This window comes from Copadichromis virginalis, linkage group LG14 (assembly GCF_057382275.1).
Source record: "Copadichromis virginalis isolate Kocher_CV1m ecotype Utaka linkage group LG14, C_Virginalis_male_GT1.1, whole genome shotgun sequence".
Classification (NCBI taxonomy): domain Eukaryota; kingdom Metazoa; phylum Chordata; class Actinopteri; order Cichliformes; family Cichlidae; genus Copadichromis; species Copadichromis virginalis.
Genome location: NC_140631.1, coordinates 2,632,844 through 2,660,411, shown reverse-complemented (window position 1 = coordinate 2,660,411; position 27,568 = coordinate 2,632,844). Strand labels below are relative to the sequence as shown.

The following is a 27,568-nucleotide window of genomic DNA, read 5'->3' as shown; positions in this document are numbered from 1 at the left end:
TTGTAGATCAAAATGAAAATCGTGGGTGTTATTTTTGTACTATGTATTTGCTCTGCTCCCTCTCTGTCTCAGCAGCACTGAGCCCACAGGTAGCCTCAGCCACAGAGAGCTGTTTCGCACGTCAGCACAACGTCTCAGACAACAACAATCAGTGTTTTTCTGGAGCCAACGGCCACCTCCCCTCCCAGCTGGCAGCACAAAGACCTGGAGCCATCGACAACCAGCCTCTGGTCACCACTGACCCCATGAAGGCAAGGACTAACTCAGTATGGCTGTAATAAGGTCGCAGCTTTTCAGGCATAGCGCGCGTCCCGTATCACGTTCACAGCTCAGCTGGAGCGTATGTTTGACACACGAGCTCAGAGAAGCCGCTCATTCCAGCAGCGTTGCACTCCCTCCTGATTTGCATTCTGGGTGGTGCTCATGCATCATGTTTTACAAAGCTGTGCGTCTAACAGACAGATGTGGTCCTGGCTTTTGACAATGAGGGCGTCTGCAATCTTTAGCACGTGTAAACAAACCCAAACCGTATGACCAGATTCTTTCTCGGTTTGTTTTGGAGTCGCTCCTCATCTGCTGGCAAAGGCTCCGCGGGGCCAGATGGCACCTCTCTTTCCTTTTGTCTTATCTTTCTGTAATCATCGCAGCATTTCTGCTCGTGTGTAGCATCAGGGTGCTGTCTCTTTTTATTATGCGTAATTCAGAGAGACAGACCAGCGTCTTTGTGCCCTTATTCGAATGCTGATGTGTGTCCCGTGTCCTGTGCAGGCGCCCACGTTAACTATGGAGGGCGGCAGGCTAAAACGCTCCCTGCAGCTGCTGCCTCGCAGAGACTTTGAGACGGTGCCAGAGCCTGTGTGGCGGGCGCTCTACCACTGGTACGGTGCCAACCTCAGCCTGCCGCGACCGGTGAGTGAACACAGCAAACCACTCACAAGCTAATGAACTTCACTTTCACTGTGATGCAGTACCTGGGAATAATCAGTCAGCTGCTGGGCTGGAGCAGGTCATCCATGAGCAAACAAATGAGTGTGTAGGCAAAACTGAAAAGTGCACTGGAAGTTCAAAAGTAGCTGCTTTCTATACAAATTCAATAAAAATAAATACAGCACATGTGTGTTTTTGTACTCCCTCGCTTTTATCCAAGCATGCACAGAGAACCACGACTGTGACAGTCATTAGCACTGGTGACGTTTCCACGGGTTACCACACTGCCGTCAAATTCAGCTTTATTTATAAAGCTCCAAATCACAACAACAGTTTCCTCAGGGGCTTTATATTGTACATAAGGTCATCTGTTGAACTTCAGCAACATGCAGATAGTAAGCACATGTTCTCTCAGTAAATATCCTACTTTACTAGTATTACGTGCATTTATTGTACTCCACTTTAGCTGCGTAGAAGTCACATGGTTTCAGATTTAAGTGCAGATTAAAGTTGAGAGTGCAGAAAAAAGGTTTATATTCAGATGTGCTGCATGTCTCTTGTGTTTTATGTTGATTATTAGTACAAGAATGTTTCATGGGCCTTTGAAATTCCTTCCCCTGCAGGTAATCTTGGAAAGTAAGACAGGCCAGCCGGAGCTGGAACTCTTCCCCCGCTACCTCCTCTTCCTTCGCCAGCAGCCGGCCACGCGCTCCCCCCAGTCCAACATCTGGGTCAATATGGGTATGACCAGCCTGCGAATGTTCCCACCGAATTTACCCCCCACAAGAGGTAACGTAAGCCTGCAGCAAGACCAGAGCAAGCCGTCGAACAGTGCTTCATTCAGCAACCCCGCATCCCCCGCCTCCTCTCCGTTAATCTTCTTTAAGTTGACTGATCCAACCCAGGCGATTCTCTGGAGTGAACCCACGGCACACAAAGGAGAAATGCTGATCAGTCTAACACTGGAATAATCAAACCATTTTATTTTCATCTACACAGCTCGTCGTAGTGTTATTTAGCAGGTGGAGCAGTGAGCGGCGTAATCACAGTCGCCTCGGTCTCCCTGCTTTTCAGAACAATTTCCAAAATGAGGAAACTTCAGGAAAACCCCAAACAGGGAGCAGCAGCTGTTTCTAAACGCTATCCATCACCACATAAAGAAATGTGCTTCCTGTCAGCAGAAAACCTGTTGCTATGGTTACGTCCCCAATTCTAAAAAACCCAATGATTTTCTCACTGATCCGTGTTGTGGACAACGTCAGATGTTTAAACTAAGAAAACTATGAGCTCATTTTGAACACGTTTAAAACACGGAGACTGCAGCGAGTTCACAGCTACGCAGCTTCCTGTCTCAACAGCGCCTGTAAACAGACCTGAGGACAGCAGTGATGCTTTCGTTCTTGTCCGAGACGACTCCGCCTGCTCCTGTGGGGTCTTCAGTGTTTTTAGTCGGTCAAAGGTCTGGACTGCCGTTTTAGGGCCCCGACTAGTATGAAGCCACGCTGTGGTAATACATGCAGTGTGCATTGTTCCAGTGCACTTGCAGGTTCTAACTTCACTGTAACTTTCTGCACTGATGGTGCCTTTCCAGATGTGAAACCTGTGCTGGAAGGGCTCTGATGCACCCTAGACCGTCAGTGGCCCCTCTCTTCATTGGTCCACAAAGCAGTTTCTGTGCCTCGGTCCATTTTAAAACCATAAGACCAGCAGCCTTACTGGGCCTGGATGTTCATTTCCTGATTCTTCTTTGTTTGATGGAACTTCAACCTTCATTTCTAATTACTGGGTGACATGAACACATGGCAGTGGCAGCTTGCAGCCCAATATTGATTTTTAGCTTTGTCAGTAGTTTCTTTCTCCAGATTCTTGGAGTCTTTTCCAGCAGGTGTGAGTGAGCTGTAGGTAGATGGCTGCTCAGCCATATGAGGTAAAACGCTCCCAGTTGACTCTATTTATAGACCCACCCACTCACACAGTAAGCGATGCCTGATTTTCAGCTCAGCGGTTCATTCTCTCTTGCATAGTGTATAAACGGACACCTGTAAACAAAAGATGTCCCACTGCGGCGAGATGACGAGGCGAAATGCGTAGGCGTGCGTAGTCACTCGAGCTGTAATCAGATTGGAGATGCTCAGCGCTCACCCCGAGCTTGCCGGCACTAATCAAGTCAACAGATCGAGTTTCTGGTTACAGGTTTCACAGAGCCCGCTGAGTTTTAGCTTCCATCGTGACTCACGCTATCTGGGCAGCCGCTGTCATTGCTGGGCATTCAGACCTTTGTTAGGCATGGAGTCGAGTATCTGATATACTGTAGATCTAATTTATACCTCATATTCCACAGAATGTAATCCTGACAGCTGTAGGCGGCAGTGAAGCATCACACCAAGTTTATAGGATGCTTAATTACAAAGCTGTGCACATGAAAAACCCTCCAATCAATCTCGATTGTAACAGGACTAATGTTGCCTGGTTTGTGTTTGATTTAATCCACACACAGTGCTCTAAATTCACTAAGTTGATTGACCAATCAAACCTGCACTGATTGCCCTTTTCTTGCTGCTTTCTTACAACTAATCCTCAGTCAGCAACATGCTGCTGTTGGTACCGATCAGCTGTTTGGGTCTGCCAACCTGTGAACAGATGAACAGTGATTATGTGAGAGCCAATGGGAACAGACATTAGTGTGAATGAATAATTGCATCCGAGCGTGGCTGGGGTATGTCACTGTTGCTTTCTTCGAGCAGGTAACGTGCCATCCCCCAACGCTCCTCTGAAGAGGATGCTGGCCTACACGGGCTGCTTCAGCCGCATGGGCACCATTAAGGACATCCACCTGTACCTGTCGCAAAGGCTCCGCATCAAGGAGGAGGACATGAGGCTCTGGCTCTACAACAGTGAGGTGAGGATCAAATCTCTCACAGCGATCCCCGCTATTTAACCCTGGACTTTGAGACACACACACACTGTTGTTATATTTTTGGGCTCTGATGAGATATTAGATATATGTTAGCCAATGTCTGCTTTGGTTTCCAGAGAAAGTAGAGAACAACCAGAAACACAACAGGCCCAGATGTTTGCAGGAGCTTTACTGTCATGAAGCTGATGAGATGCTTAAAAGGAAAACAGAGAAGAAAGCGTTTCGTAGGACAGAGCTTCAGATGAGAGTGCTGGACAGACCTGGAGAGATTATTGTTTATGAAGGCCATACGAGCCTTTATTAGAGTTTACTGCAGCACACTGAATGCATTTTAAAGGAAAATGTATTCCCAGTGTCAGAACACTTTCAGAATCCCAAAGCGCACATCCAACTGCATGAAAGTATGTTTAACAGGGAGAAATCCACTGCTTTTAAAAGCCTTGTGTTGTTCCCTAAATCCCATTTCTATTGAAGAAAGCTTGAATCTCCTGCAGGAAGCACTGCTGCTACAAAGCAGAGTGCTAGATGCTTCCTGTAGACATTATTATGTAGCTGAAAGTTGGGGGTGGTGGTAAGTCTGAACTTATATGTGCATTCGTTCAGTGTGGAGCAGTCTGTGGCCCAGCAGATCGTTTTGCCCCCCAGGACCTTCTTGCAGATTAACCCGGCCCAGACTACAGCTGCTTTTAAAATAAGCTGACACAGAAGAAAGCTGAGCAGAGCTGTTAGCCCAGTGCTGAAAGAAGTCAAAAGTTATTAAACAGCCATATGAACTGCAACCAATCTTCTCCTGTTTCCTTTACCTGTTGTCCACTAGAACTACCTCACACTTCTGGATGATGAAGATCACACACTGGAAAGCCTGAAGATCCAGGATGAGCAGCAGCTGGTTATTGAAGGTGTTGTTTCTCCCCAGAGTTGCTGATCGTTCTGTATCACGGCACAGCAGAGTGGAACAAACATGTCTTTTGTTTCTCCACAGTCAGGAACAAAGACATGAGCTGGCCTGAGGAAATGTCTTTCATTGCCAACAGTAGTAAGATGGACAGACACAAAGGTAAGTTTAAAGAGCGCACTGTGCAACCGCTGGCATGCTCTGATAGGATGCTAACTATAGCAGACAGGTGTGACGTTTAAATCTTACAGTCATCAGTGTGGAATCACAGCAGTGAAACAGCAGAAATCTCAAAGCCCTCTCTGAGGTCAGAGATGTAACGGGGAGCTGCAGAGTCGACCGAGCACAGTCGAGTGCTCACACAGGTTTGGCTCGTAAAGGGTTACAGCAGCGCAGGGTAACAGGAATGAAGCTGAGAAAGAAATCGCAACACAAACATCCAAAATACTGTTTCTCAGCGAGCTCACGCCATGATATCCTGATGGTTAGAGCACGCCGCTTTGGTGAAAGCTGTAATGTTTCTTCTGCTTTTGCCTCTAAAGAAAAGGCTCTGGAGATCATTTTTTGGCCTTTGTACAGCTTTATTTGAAAGGGTAGAGTGACGAGAGAGCCGGGGGGGAGACATGCGGCAAACGGCCTCGGGTCGGCCGCTCTCAGCCACGCGGCCTCATATTGTGGTCGCAAATTTTGAAGCCACCCTAATAACCTTCTCCCACCAACGATGTGGGGATCCAACCTCTTTAGATCCAATTAAAATCAAGACACTCAAAAAGATGCTCTGGAAAAGAGTAGAATTCTTGGAACAGAGTTTAATACACTGAATCATATGAACAGCAGGAAAAATACATACAGACATTTAGCAAGAAAATTGCAAAGCAGAAAGCAAGCAAAGCAAAACCCCGGGGTGTACAGCCTTAAGCACAGACAGCAGAGCAACACCGAGACGGACAGGAGGCAGCAGCAGGAGGAAAAAGAGCTCTGGGGGTGTCCTCTGGTCCCCTAATACAGGGACCAGTATCCCCCTGCTGCTGGGTAACTTTCCCACCCATCCAAACACAGCTGCAGGGGTCTGGTAGCGGCCAAGGTCTTGGCCGAAGGCCAGTCAGGACTCCGGCTACCCCCTGCTGTGGCTTATCACAATAGGTCATGACACAGTCAAACATCACACATTAATCCTAATTATTAAATCTTATACAGCAAGTGGCACAATCGTATAACATACATGCTTTCTCATATATAAAAACACTTCAGTGTGTGTGTGTGTGTGATTATATCATAGGATATTTTATCGTGATGTGTTCAGGATCTCTGTTACAATGTTACTGTTTTGGTTGTGCTGCATGAAAGATGTTGAGTGTGTATTAGTGAAGGTCAGTTCGCGGAGCTGGAGAGTTATTCAGGCGAACTCTCAACAGCATCAACTGCCCTGTTACTGTAAAACCTTAATAACCTCGGTGAAGCAAAATGTCTTGTGCTTAAGACTCTGCATTAAAGTTAAAATATATATGTTCAGAACACATAGATATATAGTGTATATAGTTACATAGTTATACATATCACACAAAAATCCACCACAATATGGTTGCTTGGTCTAGTGAGCTAAAGCGGCGCCCGAGCTCTGGAAAATGTTGAACTCCAAAATCCAAGAAGTAACTATGACCAGTGCAGATTATATCACTAAATACATTTTAATAATAATAATAATAATAAGTATACAGAATTATGTCTAAAGAGGAAAAAAGGATGTTTTTAACCCTTTGATCCATTTTTAAAATTTGTATAAAGTTTGTTTTGAAGTAAAGCAAAAGTGCTTGGAGTTCAAAGGTTTTTTGTTTCTTTGTTTAGGTGTTTGTTTTTTGAGGACTCCTGTCTAAGCGTTCAAAGACAGTTTGGCCTCATGTCCTTTATTCTCATATGTAAAAAACATATTGAAGTCATACGTGCTTGTATGTATGACTCTTTTTTTCTTCAGTTAAGCATTTTAGCATCTGAACAGCACGTCTTTGTATCCCAACACAGTTCCCACAGAGAAAGGGGCGACTGGCCTCAGTAACCTTGGCAACACCTGCTTCATGAACTCGAGCATCCAGTGTGTGAGCAACACCAAGCCTCTCACAGACTACTTCCTCTCAGGGAGACACCTCTACGAGCTCAACAGGTGCCTTTTATTCAAAATATTTTATTGAGTATTTGTGGATATAGTTTAAAGAAAAACAGAAAACCAACTGTTCATAATGAATACAAAACAACAATGAGGGGAAAAACAAACATTTTCATTTTAACTAACTTTTGTTTTTTTGGTGTATCAATAGAACCAATCCTATTGGGATGCGAGGTCACATGGCCAAGTGTTACGGCGACCTGGTGATGGAGCTGTGGAGTGGGACACAGAAGAATGTAGCTCCACTCAAACTCAGGGTGAGAAGTTGCAGCATTTCCCATATATTAGTCACAAAAAGAGTTTCATGTGCAGGCGGGTGCACATCCACAGGAGGCCACAGAATATTAAAGTGATAGTGTGGGATGATATTTTTGGCTCAGCTATGTTTTGTCGTGCTTATGTTCTAATCAGAGTTTATGATTCATTGCTTTAGTGGACGATAGCAAAGTACGCCCCCCGTTTCAATGGCTTCCAGCAGCAGGACTCTCAGGAGCTGCTGGCCTTCCTCCTGGACGGCCTCCACGAAGACCTGAACAGAGTCCACGAGAAGCCGTACGTGGAGCTGAAGGACAGCGATGGTCGGCCAGACTGGGAGGTGGCCTCTGAGGTCAGAGTTCACACTGCTGATTAATTGGAGCAAGAATAAGTTATTTTGGTTGATAAGATAATAAACATCTGGATTATCATTTTAAACATTTCAGGTAATTACACTGTAACGGGGGAGTCCCTGAGCTTTAATTCAAATGATAGATAATAAATATAAAAACAAGCAAAAGAGAGAGAACCTTTAATTAGACGTAGCAGCAAAGGTTGGTCGGTAATGATCTGGGCGGGATTTTAAGCCACACCTCTGCAGTAGCCTCACCTGCACAGCCAGGTGAGCTATAGCCTTCAACCGGGTAAATTGTGTTGAGACTTCCAGGATCTTTGCTCGAGCGACTGAGTTCAAACTCTAAAGATGAACAAACACTCCTGTCAGGGAAGCCGGCTGTGCTTAATTCACTGTACAAGTAAAAGCTGAGAGCTTCATACGAGTGAATGCAAAAGAGTGATCATGTTCATAAGAACGTTACAGCACTGAGTGAAATACTGAGTCCGTATGTGTCCCTGTGGCGTAATGTTGCAGGACAATCGGAGCCCCGCAGCCTCGCTGCAGGTGATCTCGGCTAACGTTTGGAAGTTGCCAAATATGGAGTCACACACTCTGCCTGTTGCCTTCATATTAAATCATTTTTTGAACAATAATTAAAAAATATTCCTTCACGTCATTACGAGCCGTGAGATTGAGCCTCGCGTGTTTGGGTTTCCACCGGCGTGAAGAAATAGAGAGGGGACAGCCTAACGTATGAAACAGGAAAAGACGCCGAGTAATCCCTTTATTTCAACAAAGTAACTGTATTGTGAATACAGCCTTTTAAAACGGTAACTGTAACAGAATACAGTTACTCGTGTTTTGTATTTTGAATAACGCTGGTACATGTACTCCATTACTCCCCAACGCTGCTTATTGTTGGTTACATTTGCTGATTTCTGTTTTTGCATGTTTGCTGTTTTTAGATCACAAAATCATTTTTATTATTAGACAAAGAGAAGTGAAGCAAATACAAAATGCAGTTTTTAAATGTTGACTTCATCTGTTATCAAGGGAAAGCTGCCAATTGTTATATTTTTAATTAACTGGTTGCTATTAGAGATGGACGGATCCGATATTACGTATCGGTATCGGTCCCATACTGACCTAAATTACTGGATCGGATATCGGAGAAAAATAAAAAATGTAATCCGATCCATTAAATATCACGAAAGCACCTCACAAAACTTGCAACACGCCGTAACTCACCTCAGAACGTTAGCACGTCGGAGCAGTATGCATCACGTGATAGAGCGGCTGTGGCATGCGGGACCTGTCGGTGGTCTGGATAGCATGTGGAGCTTCGCTAGCAACCCGGCATTTCATCTCCGACAAAGTTATCCCCGAGAGAAGTAAAGCAAGTGTGTAAGTCCATCTCTGAATGTTTGTAAAGCATTCCTGCGTTAAGCTTAACAAGTGACTGCCTCTCCTGCTGCTACTTCAATCATGAAACTGCTTAATGATCAGCTGATCGGCTTTTCTGTGCGAGTCCGTCTCTCTGGTTTGTTTTTGTCCCACTTTGCAGCAGAAAGAGGAAACCAGCGGCTGAACAACAGCAGCACGTTTAAGCTTGATCAGCTGTTGTTAGAATGTATTTAATATTACTTTCTACTCGAGGATCTTTTTCTACGTAGCTGACGCTGGTAACTGTGCAGGGGCGGATCTAGCAAAGTTTAGCCAGGGGGGCCGATAGGGCATTAACAGGGAAAAGGGGGCACAAAGACATACTTTTCTTTCTTATTCTCATTTAAAATGTCTAGCTTTTAATAAATAATTATCTGACACCCAAAGTTTTAATTTGATGTAAAATGAATAGAAGTCAATTACTGTATATAGTGACTATTAAGTCTAATATATATACCCTAGTAAGCTATAGTACTTTTTCCTTTGGGAAGGTACCATCTGTGCAGTCTGCAATTTTGTTGAAGAAAGATGTTGAAGCTATTTAATATTTCTTGAAAAATAATTGATTTCTGTGCATTTTTTTTCACACTGCATCAAATTAAGGTTGATTACGTCGATTAAGCATCATGAGGTGGAGCGTGAGGGGTGGTTCCCTATTTTTTATTTATTTATTTTTGTTGTTGCTGGGAGTTGGAACCCTATTAGTTAGGTTGCTTAATATTTATGCTAAGTACTCTTTAAAATACCAGAATAGGGAGGATGGTGTAGGTTTAAGTTTATTAGATTGATCAGTATTGCTGAACTATGAAATATTTTTTTTTGCATACAGGTATAACAGAATAGCTTTAGTGTAGTTGTTGTTTTAAACTTGAGTATGAACTTATACAAAATGCAGCAAGATATTTAAAAAACAGTTTTGTTGATTAAAAAACACTATATCGGATTCATATCGGTATCGGCAGATATCCAAATTTATGATATCGGTATCGGACATAAAAAAGTGGTATCGTGCCATCTCTAGTTGCTATAAGTCCTGTTGTCACCTTAATAGAACCTCTGGAAAATCTTCCAGCCTAAAAAGCAACAATCTAAAGAAACTGATGAGAAACAAGGTCACTGACACCTTTCATTGGATGACAAAGTAAGTTGTAAGGCTTTGGGACTCCAGTGACAGTAATTATCCACAAATGGGAAAACTTGGAACAGCGGTGAACCTTCCAGGATCAGCCAGGCTGAGACTCATCCAGGAGGTCACCAACACACCAGAACAACAAAGAACTGCAGTTCAGAGTTCACGATTCAACAATGAGGAAGAGATTGAGGAAAAATGGCATCTGTGTTTAAAGAAATCCCTTCTGGCATTTTAGTTTTTAATGAGATGACGCAAACCAAAGAGAGCACAAAGGCTCGTCTCACATTTAGCCAAAAACATACTGATGATGGCTTCTGGGAAAATGGACTGACGAGACAAAAGTTGAACTTTCTGGAAGGTTTGTATGGGCTCAAAATGTGGTCATAAATATTTTGTACTTGTAAAAAAGATTTGTGTGTGGACTTAGCCCAAAAAAACCCTGCAAGTTACAAGTACGAATTTTGACCCTATTTTTCTTCCTTTAAGCTGATTGGTCAATGTCATGTCAATCACAAATTAAACAATCCAATCAGAGAACAGATGGGTTTGGCTGTCGGAGGGGCGCTTTTTTGAACTGCAGGTCCTTGAAGGGTAATCTCTATATAAATATCCGATAGCAGCTAGGTCCCCTAACTTTCAGCAGCTGTTGAAAGGATAAAGTTGTGCTATATCAGTGGTTAGAAATAACATTATTACTTTAGGATTAGTTTAACACAAAGTCAGGGCTGACCCAGGACCATTGCTGTGAGTCACAGTGCGCAGCATAAAAGTCCTTTCACATCAGAGGCAGGATGTGCTGCTAACTGCTAACTGCTAACTAAAAGCCAAGGATCCAGAATTTGTTGCTGGCTGCTGGGCTCTGTGGGTTTTTGCATCAGTACCTGCACTAGATGCACCTGCTCCTTGTCGTTTTCATCTCTGACTTTATGTGAACTACAAGAGTTTTGGTTTTTTTGCTAGTTCTTCAAATGTTCAATAAAAACATGTATGCTAATTCATAACGAAGAAAGCTTTGTGATGAAGACTGTCATTTCCAAAACACTGCCCCCCCCCCCCCCCCCCCCCCCCCCCCCGCGTCCGCAGCGCTGTTGAAAAGGCTGTGGTAGTCCCTGTATTAAACACGTAGACCTGTGACACAAAAATCACCAAACTCGGACGACCACAGACTGTTTTCCTTCGTGGTGATGAAGGAAAACGCTGGGTTGGCATGTAAAAGGCCATTTATTCCCTTCAAAGACCTGCAGTTCAAAAAAAAAGCGCCCCTCCGACAGCCAAACCCATCTGTTCTCTGATTGGATTGTTACATTTGTGATTGACATGACATTGACCAATCAGCTTAAAGGAAGAAAAATAGGGTCAGAATTCTTACTTGTAACTTGCAGGGTTTTTTGGCTAAGTCCACACACAAATCTTTTTTACAAGTACAAAATATTTGTGACCACATTTTGAGCCCATAGGTTTGGGTTGCGTTACATGTGGTGTATAACAGACACAGCATTTTCTAATAAAGAACATGACAGCAACAGTCAGACAGGGTGGTGGGAGTGTGATGGGCAGGGGCTGCTTTTCAAAAACAATAAGAAAGGTATGAAAACAATCCCTTTATGCTAAAACACTCATTGTCCTCACTTCTACTCACTTCAAATCATATTTACTGTCTTTTTTTATACTATTTATTAATTTTTCTGAAACTGTAGGTGTCTGCAGTGGCACAAATCACATTTTATCTGTTGCTGTTTAGTTATTTGTTACCACAACCAAGAAAAAGAAAGAAAGGATGTCTTCAGAGGGAAGGACTTCCCCGTGTTGTTAAAGTGGCATTAACTAGTAATGTTCTTATAACGGTACAATAACTGTAGCTGAACTATTTCAGCTAACTCTGTTGGGAGATAGATGATAAAATTGGGTAAAACCTGAGAAATGGGGATAGGCCGGCTCTGACTTCTATCCTCAGGCTTTGTGGTCTCAGCTGAAAAGCGAGCCCTCCCCTCTTCAGAGGGATGTTGATGTTCATTCACAGCCTTTGCGATCTCTTTGTCTGAATCGGAGGATAAGGCACCGTATTGATGTTGGGATTTACAGAATTAACAGCGTATGATCTGGTGACGGTCTGCTATGCTTTCTCCACTCTCAGGCGTGGGAGAATCACCTGCGTAGGAACCGCTCCATCGTGGTCGACCTGTTCCACGGACAGCTCAAGTCTCAGGTGAAGTGTAAGACCTGCGGCCACATCAGCGCTCGCTTTGATCCCTTCAACTTCCTGTCTCTGCCTCTGCCCATGGACAGCTCCATGCATCTGGAGATCACCGGTGAGCAGGCCGATGAACAGAAATCAACTGTGCTTAGAGTTAATGCTGCAGAACTGATCAGTGTTAGTGGTTAAAGCTGGAGGCAGACAGGCTAGCACTGGGCTGGACTCCCTTTTTGCTTCAGAATAAAATTCTTAGCGTCTCAGATTTTGGTCCTTGTTGACATGATGGAATAACACCGTTGCTGCAGATTTGTTCTCCCACCACATCCACAAAGCTGCTCCACGAAACTGACATTAGGTCGTTCTGTAGGTCATTTTAGTGCATTGAACTCAATGACAGGTTTGAGAAACCAGTTTGCGATGATTTAAGCTTGTATCCTGCTGGAAATGGCTAGTTCGTCTTGTAATCGGAAGGCTGCCAGTTCGAGCCCCGGCTCCGACAGTCTCGGTCGTTGTGTCCTTGGGCAAGACACTTCACCCGTTGCCTACTGGTGGTGGTCAGAGGGCCCGGTGGCGCCAGTGTCCGGCAGCCTTGCCGGAAGTGTGACTGTACACAAATGTTTCCAGCCTGGACGTAAGACCTGACCATGTTTCCCTCGTTCTGTCAGCAGCCTGTTTGAAGCCCTGCAGCAGTAATGTGTCCTTCTTATAGGAGGTCCACCTTTCGCTGTTTCATTCTCTCACACTCTGCTGGATTTGTATTTTTTTTTAAGTGAATCTATAAAAATGTGCTGTGTGGTCATTAAAACCTATTTCTTTGTTAAAGAACAAATTCTGAACGGTGCTATGCTGCGATGTGTCTGTAGTTATCAAGCTGGACGGCTCCACGCCCGTGCGCTACGGCCTGAGGTTGAATATGGACGAGAAGTACACCGGGCTGAAGAAACAGCTGAGTGAACTGTGCAGCCTGAAGCCCGAGCAGATCCTCCTGGCTGAGGTCCATTCTTCTAATATCAAGGTATTCGCACCACGCTGACGCTCTCATCTGTGCGCCATGCAGCAGAAGACGGCATTAAAATGAAGGATTCGTTGAATCGTTTTGTCTCGAACCTTTGCAGTCACTGCTTGTTTGTCTTCGCTCATCTAGGTTACGATTTATACTTAAAAACTACAAATGTGTGTGAGTGATGCTCGTATCTCGTAACACTGCTGGCCTCATCCTCTCCTCAGTGAGACATGATCACGTTATGTTAATGTTCCTCACAGTTTGGTTCAGACGTGCTGACAGCAGCGATCAGGAAAGCCACGGTACGTGCATAATCGAAGCGTGTGGGTCGGAGCCACATTTTGGCCGCGTTGTCTCATTGGTGTGTGGAAATGTTGCTGTGGTGGTGGAGGTGGTGGTCGCTCTCCTGGACGACATAAAGGGCCCGTCTGTGGCAGGCGGTGTGGTTGGTTCTTGGTGGGGGCGTAATGCTGTGTTCAATCCATGACCGTACACACTCACACTTAGACCCTGGTGAAAGTCATACGTTACTAACTCTAACCTTGTAGTGTTTTTAACACGAGACTCTTTGTGTTAAAAACACTCATTTGTCTGTCAGTCCACATGGTTACGTTTCCTCTGTGAGGTGTATTTTGTGTCCATAATAAGAATCTTGATATTTTAGGCGATCGTATGCGGCGCAGTGAGAGCGCTCCAGAATTAACAGCTGAAACGTCGAACACGATCAAAGATAAAAAGTGCCAGAGGATGTGAGTGCTGCTGCAGCACGTCTTCCAGTTGTTATACGGCTGCATGGAAACACGCAGCTGCTGCTGCAGATAGTGGTGCCACGGATCACGGTTGATCCGAAATCCGAACCGATCCCACTCCACGGTTCGGTACGCACGTGATCCGAAGACTCGGGGGGGAAAAAAAAAAGTATGTGTATGGTGCGCGTGGTCAGTCTGTCAAGCGATAGTTATGGTCAGCGCCAGCGGTCCAAGTAGCGGAGCAGAGGAGTTTGCGGCATTTAAGCAGCCCTTTGCTGCCCAGAGTGGTAGATACAAAGCCCTGCACTGCCCTATAGATTACATTAGATTAGATGAAACCTTATTTATCCCTCGGGTGGGTTCCTCCGGGACATTCAGTTTCCAGAAGTTGCAGAATGTGAGCAGAAATATACCAAATATACACATTTATAAATACAGAGAATACAAAAGGGATAAATAGGAATAAGAATACAAGGGAACGGCACATTTTAAGTATTGTGAGTCTGTTACACCGTTGGATATTAACAACAACTATTGCACAGTGAAAAGGCACTACAGCTACTTGTTCCCCCCTCCTCTGTCCCCGTTTCCCCTCCAGCGAGGAGTTAAACAGTTTGTTGGCGTGTGGGACTTTTTAAGTCTGCTGGTCCTTGACGTTGGGAGAAGCAACCTGTCACTGAACAGACTCCTCTGGTTGTTTATGGCCGTGTGCAGAGGCTGCCCAGCATGGTCCATAATGTCCATATTGCACCTTAATTTGTTTTTATATAAGTGCCTGGAATGAGTCTTCAGTTGAATGATTTTTAATAGGCAAAAAATACTTGAATAAGTAAACGGCGAGTCGAATTTTTGTCTTTTTTTTCTATTTTTGCTGATCCGAAAATTGATCCGATCCGTGACTTTAAAACCGTGAGAGTTTTGATCCGTTGCACCACTAGCTGCAGACGCCATTTAGCACCATCTACGTGAACGAGAGTTAAAGTCCTACCAAGGTTTTAGATGTGTGGCACAAACCGGCGTGCAATGAACTCGTAGTTCTGCTGAAATGTTTGCATGTAGGCGTCTTTATTGCTGCAGTCTTATGTGCTGACCTTTGGTTTTCAGAACTTCCCTCAGGATAACCAGAAGGTCCGTCTGTCTGTCAACGGCTTCTTGTGTGCGTTCGAGGTCCCGGTGCCGGGTTCACCAACATCACTGAGCTCGCCCACGCTGACAGGTGTGTCATCTTACACATGTCTGCGCACTCACCAGAGAGCTACCTGCGAGTTTCTCATTTTCTCCCCTCCTCCATCAGATATCACACCTATAGCCAACAATACAGCTGCCAATGGGCACGTGGGCAGTAAGCTAGACCTCATCCCTAATGGTGGGCCCTGCAGCCCTGAGACGCCTCTGACCAACGGGGTCGCCAATGGACACATCACACCGGTGCACGAGAGCCCCTTCATTGGATACATCATCGCTATGCACAGGAAGATGGTGAGAACTCGTAGAAAAAACTAATGCAGTGTCATTTTTATGGTTGTTGTAGACGTAACACGTAAATGTTTGTGCCCCCCGCTTTAGATGCGCACAGAGTTGTACTTCCTGTCGTCTCAGAAGAACCGACCCAGTCTGTTCGGCATGCCGCTCATTGTTCCCTGCACTGTGCACACCAGTAAGAAGGACCTGTACGACGCAGTCTGGATCCAGGTGTCCAGACTGGCCAGTCCCCTGCCCCCACAGGAGGCCAGCAACCATGCCCAGGACTGGTAATTTCCTCCTACGAATCTCTTTATTAGAGAAACACTCGTGTGATTCTGTTGAGTAACATTCATCTGAAGAAGCATTTACCCTCTCGAGTGTGAACCTGAGCGAACTTCCAGACTCTCCTCTGTTAAACTGAGGCAGCAGGTCTGTCCGGACGAAGTCTCTTACGCAATCAGGATCAGGTCGGATCAGCATCAGCTGTCTAAAGCTTGATCCGTGCCACTTCCCTTGTTTAGTGTAATTTAATTTTGGAAGGAAAAAATAACTTTGCTGACAAGTTTGTTGACATTTTTGTCTTCCTTTAACTTGCAGTGATGACAGCATGGGCTATCAGTACCCCTTTACTCTGAGGGTCGTGGGCAAGGATGGAAACTCGTGTGCCTGGTGTCCGTGGTACAGGTAAGAGCGTTTCGGATACAGACACTCGCGACTAAAGCCGTTTTCACACACGCTCTGCAGCTCTGAGGTGCACGCAAAAGCTCAGCTGTGTGACGCAGCCGAACTCTCTAATCCTCCAGCCCCCAGCGTGCAAATGCTGCAGCTAATATCTACGATAGACGCCATGCACGCCGTCTCCTGCTGAATTACAATACTGGAAATACAGAGTTTTGTTGTTTTTGTGTGCTTAAAGTGAGAGTGCAGCTGTGGCAAAATAAACCGAACCTCATTGTCCTGAAGTTCTGTGAAATTCAGGCTTACATACAGCTTAAAGTGGGAGTAGCACATTTTGATGCAAGATTATGACATTTGATTTGTTGTAACCGTGTTCTATAAGCAAAACTCACACATCTGTACTGCACATCTGTGTGTTTGCAGGTTCTGCAGAGGCTGTACGATAGAGTGCACAGAAGACCGAGCTTCTGTAGGAAATGCTTACATAGCTGTAGACTGGGATCCAACTGCCCTGCACCTCCGCTACCAGACCTCCCAGGAGAGGGTAAAGGATACATGCACGCACGCACATGCACGCACGCACACACGCACACACACACACACACACACACAGACGCACGCACACAGACGCACGCACACACACACACACACACAGACGCACGCACACAGACGCACGCACACACACACGCACACACACACACACACACACACGCACACACACGCACACACGCACACACACGCACGCACACACACGCGCACACACACGCACACACACACACACACAGCACCAATTCAGGCAGAGAAAAAGTCACTTCGAGTTAGAGCAGTAATGGAATTTCTGTGAAAATGGTGCTCGCTGTCATTAACGTCATCATTTGTAAACACCAGCTTTCCTCGGGGCAGGAGGAGTGATGAGCAGCAACACTGCTTTCATATTTCACACCGTCATATTAGCAATTCTACATCAGGGTCCAGTTGTCCTCATGTAATGATCGCTGTGCAAACCAGAATATGGTGTGATTCAGAGTATGGCCACACGGAGGCGTCAGCGAGTCAGTAAATGTCAGATTAAAGTGTCCAGACTCCTTCGAGGTGTGTTGGTAAGTGCTGTGGTTTATGTGAATTCTAGGAAAAATGAGTTTCTGAGCAGTAAAACTTGTTAGATGCATTAAAGTTGCACTTTGCTTGGCTCTAAAACGACACCTGGTAGCTGTTTCCCCGAGTGTCTGCTCTCGTGGTCCATTATCCTCCGTCATGCATCGCGCTCCTCTCCCTGCAGATTGTGGAGGAGCACTGCAGTGTGGAGCAGTCTCGGCGAGCTCAGGCTGAGCCCATCAGCTTGGACAGCTGTCTGAAGGCTTTCACCAGCGAGGAGGAGCTGGGAGAGGACGAACTCTACTACTGCTCCAAGTGCAAGACCCACCGACTGGCCACCAAGAAGCTGGACCTCTGGAGGCTGCCACCCATACTGGTCAGGAGCAGACTCGTGCATCTGAGTGTTTTATGTGAAACGATGCGTGGGTGTTGGTAGCATTTAACGTTCTCACGTGAAATAAATTTAGAGACGGCGTCTGACACGTGTTCACTTGTGTAGATTGTCCACTTGAAGCGCTTCCAGTTCGTGAATGGTCGCTGGATCAAGTCCCAAAAGATCGTCAAGTTTCCACGGGAGAATTTTGACCCCAGCGCCTTCCTGGCTCCCAGGGACCTCGAGCATCGCTGCCTCCACTCCCGCAGTGAGAGCGAGGATCTGCTGAGGGTCGGAGAAGACAATCTGTCCTCCATCTCTGCACCCGCTGGCTTTGGCAACCTCCCCAAAGGTACGGCATGTCCAGTAAAGACTTTCATCACTGTTTGTGTTTTTTAAAGAATGTGAAAATTGAAGTGCTAATGCTTTAACACTGCTGCTTCCCCAACAGCTTCCCCAGCTTCAAGCAGGAAGTCTGCTCCCTCTCTCAGCCGGAACAGTAGCCCGTCTGGCAGCCCGAAGGCCGGGAGCGGAGGCCGCAGACCAGGTCGGTTGCGCCTTCCCCAGTTGGGCAGCAGACATCGCCTCTCCAACAGCAAGGAGAACCTGGACGGAGCAGCTAATTCTGAGGCTGAATTGAGAGACGATGCACCGCAGGCGGACCCAGAGGGTTCAGCAGCAGGAGGAGCGTCAGGGCTTCAGGGGTCAGGAGAGGGCGTTGCATCAGAATCGTCCTCCGGTAGTGAAGCATCCAGCAGCCACTGTGACGTGGTCCTTGTGAACGGAGACAGCAACGGGCTGTGCTCCGACTGCAGCACAGAGAGCAGCACGGAGCCGGACGGCTCTCTGCTGCAGCACAGAGACAACATGTGTCTGGATGCCATATACAACCTCTATGCAATATCAGTAAGTCAGGCGCTTTGTGCACGCTGGCATACGGGCGGGGAGAACAGTCAGACAAGTCCTGAATGTTGTTCTGCTTCATCTCTCCAGTGCCATTCAGGAATATTGGGAGGAGGCCACTATGTGACATATGCCAAAAACCCCAATGGGAAATGGTACTGTTACAATGACAGCAGCTGCAAGGTAAGGCAGCAGCACACCTCCACTACTGTCTGCAGGTACTAGGTAACTAGTTACAGCCTCCTACACATCCAGTACGACCTCCACAGACTCAGCTTAGAGGAGCACTGTGCAGGGAAACAGATGGTCCTCTTAAAGCTGTGCTGGTTTATGTGGGTTGTTTTTATTGGTTAAAGTGTCTCACACACACACACACACACCTTTATCATGACTTTAACACATGCTGCTCTGCACACGCTGGGCACTCTTGTGTGATGTAAGGAAAAGTTTGGCTCTGTCGACACCCCAAATGCGACCACGCTGTAACAACACTCCGCTTTATTTGTTTTTTCATTTACAGGAAGTGCACTCTGAGGAGATCGACACCGACTCGGCCTACATTCTCTTCTACGAGCAGCAGGGAGTCAACTACTCCCAGTTCCTGCCAAAGATCGATGGCAAGAAGATGGCCGACACCAGTAGCATGGACGAAGACTTTGAGTCAGACTACAAGAAATACTGCGTCCTCCAGTGACCGCAGCTCGTCTTCCATCAGCCAGCACTACGCCCGCTCGCCTCTTTCAGCCTGCTGCTCTGAACAGGAAGCGCCAGAAGATCTCACGAACGGCTGACAGTTGAACCGCGCGCGGTCTTTATGGCTGCTTCGCAGCACTTTCTAAACTCGACTGCAAACACGGATCGGTGAAAAGGTTTGCTAAGACAACAGCGAAGCCCCTCCCTGTGAAAGCACCCGACCGGTGCACTTTGCTGAGCCCGACGAACTCCCATCAGCTCCCACCCCGTGATCCTCGCCATGACATAGATGTAAAATATACTTGCACACTAACGCATCTCTGAATGTATGGCAGTACGGCCGAGTCATGCAGCGATGTTGCTTTCTTATCGTGCACTTATCACTTGTGATGTCAGGATTCAAAACAAAAGACGGCTTTTTCTACCCAGAGTCACGATTTGACCTGAGCAGGGAAAAACCGATGTGCTCCAGGCGTGAGTCCCTGCAGGCCTACGGATGCCAACTGTACACGGGGCCCAGCGTTCACTGTGTGCTGGAGTCACGTTTGGTGCCACGGGAGACGACGGATGCCCGGGCAAGCTTTCAAACCAATGGTTCTGCTGAGGTTTTATTAGCGATAGTGTGAGCAGGAAAACACGCGTCATACGCTACCTCATCGCTTCCTGCATTCTTTCAGCCAACTGGACCCCAAAAGTCTGTGACAGTATTAATATCATGAAATGCTTCCTTTTAGTGTAGGAGACTCGGTACATGCATTCAGGAACACCCCCACAAAGACCCCCCTCCCCTCCCAGGACACTCGGGTCCTGATGTTCACATCAAATTCGGCACGTTTGCCAAAAGCTGTGTTTGGTCCTGCAGCTGCCAAATATCCACGGTGATTTGTGCAATGTTGACCAGTATGTAGCCACGACGACTGAGAACCTGGGTTTGTTGGGGACAGGTGCCATGATTTAAAAAGTTGTACGGTATATGTTTAAACGCTTTTTTTTGATTGTGTAAATGTGTCATTTTAGAGGATCTGCTTTATTTTTTTAGTTTTTCTTAGAGTTGCTTCAGGCTACCTAAAGGCCCCACCTGTAGACACCAGGCACATCTCCACGGGGCTGATGCAAACCTCTGCAGTTCTCTGCTGTCCACCCAAACCTGGACTTCCTGCGTCCATCACAGCCAATTATTTTACTGTTTGTTATTTTAAAAGTGTCAAAACGGAAGAACCAGAGATTTTTTTATTTGCTCAAAGCCTGTAAACCACATTACCCATAATGCTATTCAGAATCCAACTTTAGCCTTTATTACTGTGTCTCATGTGGCTTCTGTGCTTACACTTCACTTTGCTCACATTCGAACGAGTCCCACAGATCGCTGTGAGTGTTTCTCACCTTGGCTACTTCGCACAGAGGCAGGGAAGCCTTTGTTAACCATGAGTGTTTCATGTGTTGCACTGTTGGGTTTTTTGTTTTTCACGCAACTAGAGCAGCTTTGCATGATTCACAGTTCAGGTACTTTTGGTTGCACCGTGCAAACGTGGAGTTGGAAAAGCACCTGGGTTCTAACTTCTGTCCCTGAAGCGATCATAGTTCATATATCTACTCTCAGTGAATTCATACAGACCTGATAAACCTTCCTGGACTGTGAGGTCAGAAGTCATGCTGTTTAATATGAGCAGTGACTTTTGCACCAGTGTGTGCACGATAGGAAATAAGGAAGAGCTCCTTCAGTGTCGAGTGCGGACGTGCACTCATAGATCGGACGGATATCTAACAAATATCTCCGATAAATTCCCACTCGTGTGATTTCTCTCCCCTGTCAGAGTTCACACACTGTGTCAGACAGTTTGTAGTGTACTGACACGAGTATTTCATTTGAGTGAGAGGCGAATGCAATGACCAATGGAGCGGCTGCAGAGGGTTGGTCAGTCGCTTCTCTCCGACTCCACATCATTACATTTTTAAAGCTTCCATCTTGTATTTTTGAGTTGTTTTAATGTGTAATAGGAACAGCAGGCTCAGCCTCGGGTTCAATGCCGCTTAGCACACCTAAAACCTGAAGCATGAGTGTATAAAGATGCAGTGGTCCCACCTCCTGCTGCTTAGGGGATCATAGATGCTCCTGGAACACTTTTTAGTTTTAGGGGGAAAAAATGAATCTATGGATAACCACTTGTTGGCTAGCTCACTGGCTACAGCCTCCATAGGCTGGTATATTAGTCACTTGTGCACTTGGCCACATCTGCCCTGCCGTGTATGAGCAGCCTGCTTGTGAATGACACCACCAATGCAAGCATTCACCTTTCTGAGCTTTGTGGGTATCGAGCCTGGAGAGCCGTGTGAGGTGCCCCGTCCTGTGCAGTCTGATCGCTGCAGCAGGGGTGCTGAAACCACATATTTGTGAATGGGTACCATCAAAGCACAACACAAACTGTAAGGTCTTACTCCAGCTTCTGTATTTCTAGCAGATCTTAATGCCCAGTCTCAATAGACGGACTTTCACAATCTCATTTTAATAGCTTAGTGTTTCATATCTTAAACCAGTTTCCCCCTTTTCCTCAGCTGAGCCATCCAGTGGGCCAGCCACACCCTGATGGGTGTCCAACAAAAGCGAGTGACATGTCAGTGTAGACGGAGCAGTGTCCATTTTTAATGATTTCATTTCTTAGCTGCTGGCATAACGTTTGATGACTGGGATGATGGTTTCTGGTGGAAATGAATAAATATTTAAACTTTTTCAGGAAGTTCTATGAAAGTTTTAAGAAAAATCAAATAAGTGTCTTAGAACGTTTTCACCTTTTGCCGGGATGTTTTCAGGGAAATGATTTGGAAACAACCATCCCCCCGTAGACAGATGTGCTCACGTGTGGAAAGTAACCAAAGTCTGTTTGTGTGAGGAGCGTAAATGCATCGCTACACGACTGGAGCCAACGTTCGAGCAAATGATTTGTTTCTGCCGTTCCTCCTTTCCTCTGAAGGTTTGGCTGCTTCGACGTGGCTGCTGAGGTCTCTTTGAGATGGACGAGCCCATGTTTTCACCGCGTGGTTCCAGCTGCAGAGTTCTGTGTGTCTGCTTTGTAGCAGCAATGGCGGAGCTCCTGTCACGTCAGGGGGCTCCGTCTAATCACTGTGAACAGACGGCAGACTGTCGATGGCGCCCGGCTTCGTCTTCTGGAGCGCAGAGCCTCGTCTCTGCGTTCGTCCCCTTTTTTAGCTGCTGTATTTGTGATGAGACGACTTTGTTATGGATGTACTTGGAGATAAATCTGTCACTGAATGAAACTTTATTTCCTTCTGCAAAGATCACATTTGTTGAACAAATGGAAATGTACATAAGAGTGTTATTTATGTTTGCTTGGCCAGCTCTTTTTCTTTCCCCCTCCACCCTCCTGCCGTCGCACTGAGCTGTAGACAGTGTCCAGTTTGTGTCTGTGGTTGAAGGTTATCACAGGACTCGAAGGAAAAATTGTCCCTTGAGAGCTCAGTTTGCAATGTTTGCTCTACTTAAAGGTGCAATAGATGTCAACTTCTTTCTTTTTCTCTTTGTTTCTTGGGCTGTGAATGTGCCCTCAAACGGCCGGTAGCGTAATCTCTTAGCAGAAATGTTTCATGTCGGGGTTACTTTCAGCACAATTTTTCTAATCCAGGAACGAGGATTTGACGCCCAGGGAAACTGGACTAGCACGGATTCTGTAGAACATCGGGCTAGCATCTGAAGCCCCGCCCCCCAGGAAGATTAGTTCACGGTGTCAGGCAGTGCGATCGACTACTGAGCTGTCTTTCAGTGTGTGTAGCTTCTTTTTTTATTTAAGTTCATATCTGTCTGATGTGAACCAGATGTGTTAATTTAATAAACTTTTTTGTAAGGTGTTCGTTGGAAGAAAGTCGCATTGCACTGACATGAAAACGTGTACATAAACAAAACGTGTTTTGTAAATAAGCCAATGAAAACTATGTATTTGAATATGAACTGTACAAAATACTGTACCTGTAGTTGTGTATATGGAGTGATCCTGTTGATCTGTAACGAAATACCCAAGCAACAAATTAAATTCAGCAAAGGAAATGACATCAGAGTCGTTTTGTTGTGGTCACAACCCTGATCTGACACTTCAGGCAATTTGCGTAGACTTGTGAAGTAGAACAGCCTCGTTGATCATCTCAATTTAATGCCACAAGCAGGAGCAAAGCATCACACAGACAGAAACGATCCAACTCGATGGTGTCTCATTATGTTTGGCCATAAGTTGACTGAACTCCAACATATTTTTAAGCTCCTTTGTGTCAGGCTGTGTGCGGCAGGCAGGAATGGACCCGAAGCGCCGACTGCAGGAGGTCAAACTTAGAAACTTAGTTTCCTGTTTTTCTAATAAATCTAACTTAACCTCCTAAGACCCGAACTCTTTCACAGCATGCATTTTTAATTTCTCTTTCCTATTTAGGCTGACTGGGATCTGATGAATGTAAAAACTAAGAATTACCAGGTTTTTGTTTGTTTTTTACCTGATGTTTGTTGCTGAGAAAAATGAGATCCACACATGAGGACATTCGTTTTAAATTTCGATAGAACAGTGGCAGGATAACGTCCTCATAAGTGGATATCAGGCCCTTGTAGAGCAAAACTTAGTATTTTGGTCTAAACAACCCAAAATGTGACGTCCACGTGTGGATGCCAGGTCCTCGGAGGTTCAACTGGAAAAATGAACAAGGATTAAACAGGTAGAACACACAGCATGAGAGGCATCGTGAAACAGACCAAGGAAAACACAGGGCTTAAATACAGAGAAGGATGACGAGGGAATGAGACACAGGATGAGAGCACAGCTGGAAACATTAACAGACGCAGACTGTCAGTAAAACAGGAAACAACACAGCAGTGTGAACCTGACATGAAAAGGCATATAAACAAAACCTAAGACTGGAAATCAGGAGATACTAACTAAAAAAGAGAAACACTAAGTCACAGAATATAGACAAACAAAATCAAAACCACTGACCACCAGACCCAGGTACCCCAACACTTTCAGCTATTCCTTGATCCCCAATTGATTAAAGCAGCCAACGGCCTAAAAGTTCCACATTTACCTCACAAGTTTCGAGTTAACATAATCAGACTGTAGTAATAAACTAACTTGGCTCCTTCATATTGCCTTCCCAACCCAGCAGAGTGACTTTTGTCAAGGTTGAGCTACTTTATTTTATCCATATTTGGAATAGAGATGGCACGATACCACTTTTTTATGTCCGATACCAATATCATAAATTTGGATATCTGCCGATACCGATATGAATCCGATATAGTGTTTTTTAATCAAAACTGTTTTTAAATATCTTGCTGCATTTTGTATAAGTTCATACTCAAGTTTAAAACAACAACTACACTAAAGCTATTCTGTTATACCTGTATGCAAAAAAAATATTTCATAGTTCAGCAATACTGATCAATCTAATAAACTTAAACCTACACCATCCTCCCTATTCTGGTATTTTAAAGAGTACTTAGCATAAATATTAAGCAACCTAACTAATAGGGTTCCAACTCCCAGCAACAACAAAAATAAATAAATAAAAAATAGGGAACCACCCCTCACGCTCCACCTCATGATGCTTAATCGACGTAATCAACCTTAATTTGATGCAGTGTGAAAAAAATGCACAGAAATCAATTATTTTTCAAGAAATATTAAATAGATTCAACATCTTTCTTCAACAAAATTGCAGACTGCACAGATGGTACCTTCCCAAAGGAAAAAGTACTATAGCTTACTAGGGTATATATATTAGACTTAATAGTTACTATATACAGTAATGGACTTCTATTTATTTTGCATCAAATTAAAACTTTGGGTGTCAGATAATTATTTATTAAAAGCTCGACATTTTAAATGAGAATAAGAAAGAAAAGTATGTCTTTGTGCCCCCTTTTCCCTGTTCATGCCCTATCGGCCCCCCTGGCTAAACTTTGCTAGATCCGCCCCTGCACAGTTACCAGCGTCAGCTACGTAGAAAAAGATCCTGGTGTAGAAAGTAATATTAAATACATTCTAACAACAGCTGATCAAGCTTAAACGTGCTGCTGTTGTTCAGCCGCTGGTTTCCTCTTTCTGGTGCAAAGTGGACCAAAAACAAAGAAGAGAGACGGACTCGCGACAGAAAAGCCGATCAGCTGATCGTTAAGCAGTTTCATGATTGAAGTAGCAGCAGGAGAGGCAGTCGCTCCATATATCGTTTGTTAAGCTTAACGCAGGAATGCTTTACAAACATTCAGAGATGGACTTACACACTTGCTTTACTTCTCTCGGGATAACTTTGTGGGAGATGAAATGCCGGGTTGCTAGCGAAGCTCCACATGCTATCCAGACCACCGACAGGTCCCGAATGCCACAGCCGCTCTATCACGTGATGCATACTGCTCCGACGTGCTAACGTTCTGAGGTGAGTTACGGCGTGTTGCAAGTTTTGTGAGGTGCTTTCCTGATATTTAATGGATCGGATTATATTTTTTATTTTTCTCCGATATCCGATCCAGTAATTTAGGTCAGTATGGGACCGATACGTAATATCGGATCGGTCCATCTCTAATTTGGAATACAGTCAATGTCTTCGCTGTAGGGGAAGTAAGGCTGCAACCACAGCTTCATGGGCTCTGCCACAGAGCTTCCTCCTGGTTAGACGTGCCTGAAACACACTTGCGTATAAGTCATCCAGTAGGTTGAGGTGGTCTGCATATCTGACTAGATTCAACCTTCTGATGTAGACCAGATTCTTCTGGGCTCATTTATACCACTTGTTCCTCTGGACCCTTCTCATACCGCACTGCTGCAGGAGAGCGAGGTCCTTCCTTGGAGGGTGCTGGACTCCATGCATGGTAAGGAGCTTCCTTGTTTCAATGTCAGTGGCTTTTATCTCTTATTTTGTTGGTTGCAACTTTCCTGGTGGCCTCTTCATGGTTCCAAATTGCCTCTGTGTCCCCCCAAAGGTACTTGTAGGTGTCTGCAATGTTGCCCTGTCTTTGTTACCATGTGACCACACTTGTCCAGTCCAATGGCATTCCCATGTTGTTGTTGTTGTGGATCAGTGAGTTGGTGTCTTGTTCACTCCTGGCATAAGGCTTGATGTCGTCCATCTAGAGGTGGTTAACGACTGCTCCATCCATGGGGTTCAGGTCTATGCAGAACAGCTTTTGGGACGGAGCATGTGTTAGATCCTAGACTTGATGGCAACTTGTGGTATTGACTTTTAGTTGGCCTCTGTTGGTCTCTGTTCCCCCATGGGATTCCTGAAGAAGGTTCTCAGCATCACACTGATCTTGTACAGTTCTAGGCAGTCTAGAGAGTCTAGAGAGTCTAGAAGTCTAGCGAGACTGCTCGAACACTGGTTGGTATTTTGCCCCTCTGGTGTTTCTGCCAATTCCTTGGTTATGTATTGAGCCATACACCTATCCATCTTGCTGCTATAATGCCTAAAAGGGGCTTCCATGTAGTGCTGAGACAGGCTATTGGCCGGTAGTTGGACATGACTGATGTCCTCTGGGGATCTTTGGGGATCAGGACTATCCAGCCTTCAGTTAGCCATTCTGGGTGTATCTCATACATAAGCAGCTCGTTAATTTGTGCTGATGGAGTGTAGTTAGCTTCTGTAGCTTTAGCTTCTGTGAGTCATTCTGCCACTGTGATGGTTGCTGTGGTGTGCTCTTAGATCCTAGCCACTGAGCATTGTTGTTATGTGTTGCGTGCTTCACCGGTCCTCTCTTTCAGTGTTGCTCCATCTCCAGCCTTGGTGGTGCTGTTCTCATATTGTTTATCTCCCAGAGGTTCTATTGGACGTGGGTCCAGCAAGCATGGAGACCAGGCAGTGGTATCCTCCAGGAACTGCCTGCATAATCTGGTCACATGAGTCCGGGCACTGTCGTGCACCAGGTGGAAAGCAGGACCCACTGCACCAGTACAGGGTCTCACAAGGATTTCATCCTGATCTCTAATAGCAGCAAACTGAGTAACGGCCCCTCCTGCTCTTTAAAGCAACCGACTCTGGTTGTGAAACGATCCTCACAATAACTGATGATTTAATTTAGTTTTACCCGAAAACAAAGAAAAAATTCATTTTTATGAGGTTTTTATCAGACTTAAATTCAAAATGGAATAAAAAAAATTGTGTCAAAATGTTTGAATTAAGTTTTAATTAAAAGTGGGGAAAAATCCACTTCATATTAATTAAGTATCAATCAAACCAGATGGGGACATTTTTGACCCCTGAGGACCACAGCTGTGATTATGTGCTGCCATTTAAAATTTATAAATGCTTCAAAAGAACTTTCTCACTACAGTTCAACATACAGCACTCTGTAGTTAGACAAAC

General features: G+C 45.3%; 1 protein-coding gene across 4 annotated transcripts in view; it reads left to right on the top strand.

Moving 5' to 3' along the window:
- usp32 (ubiquitin specific peptidase 32) overlaps positions 1-23,279 on the top strand; it is a 67,443-nt gene extending 44,164 nt beyond the window's left edge. The window contains exons 14-34 of one of the 4 annotated variants that reach the window (XM_085479033.1): positions 76-251; positions 769-909; positions 1,551-1,668; positions 3,672-3,826; positions 4,662-4,743; positions 4,827-4,901; positions 6,759-6,897; positions 7,052-7,157; positions 7,334-7,507; positions 12,202-12,376; positions 13,125-13,276; positions 15,118-15,229; positions 15,308-15,492; positions 15,580-15,764; positions 16,075-16,161; positions 16,579-16,699; positions 17,435-17,626; positions 17,750-17,975; positions 18,075-18,529; positions 18,617-18,709; positions 19,047-23,279. In XM_085479033.1, the coding sequence (XP_085335159.1) occupies positions 76-251; positions 769-909; positions 1,551-1,668; positions 3,672-3,826; positions 4,662-4,743; positions 4,827-4,901; positions 6,759-6,897; positions 7,052-7,157; positions 7,334-7,507; positions 12,202-12,376; positions 13,125-13,276; positions 15,118-15,229; positions 15,308-15,492; positions 15,580-15,764; positions 16,075-16,161; positions 16,579-16,699; positions 17,435-17,626; positions 17,750-17,975; positions 18,075-18,529; positions 18,617-18,709; positions 19,047-19,220 (3,323 nt within the window). In that variant the 3' untranslated portion in view covers positions 19,221-23,279. Of the gene's footprint in view, positions 1-72; positions 252-768; positions 910-1,550; positions 1,717-3,671; positions 3,827-4,661; positions 4,744-4,826; positions 4,902-6,758; positions 6,898-7,051; positions 7,158-7,333; positions 7,508-12,201; positions 12,377-13,124; positions 13,277-15,117; positions 15,230-15,307; positions 15,493-15,579; positions 15,765-16,074; positions 16,162-16,578; positions 16,700-17,434; positions 17,627-17,749; positions 17,976-18,074; positions 18,530-18,616; positions 18,710-19,046 lie in introns of all 4 variants that reach the window. The other 3 variants (XM_085479031.1, XM_085479032.1, XM_085479029.1) reach the window with 3 other exon arrangements.
- Positions 23,280-27,568: the final 4,289 nt, after the last annotated feature.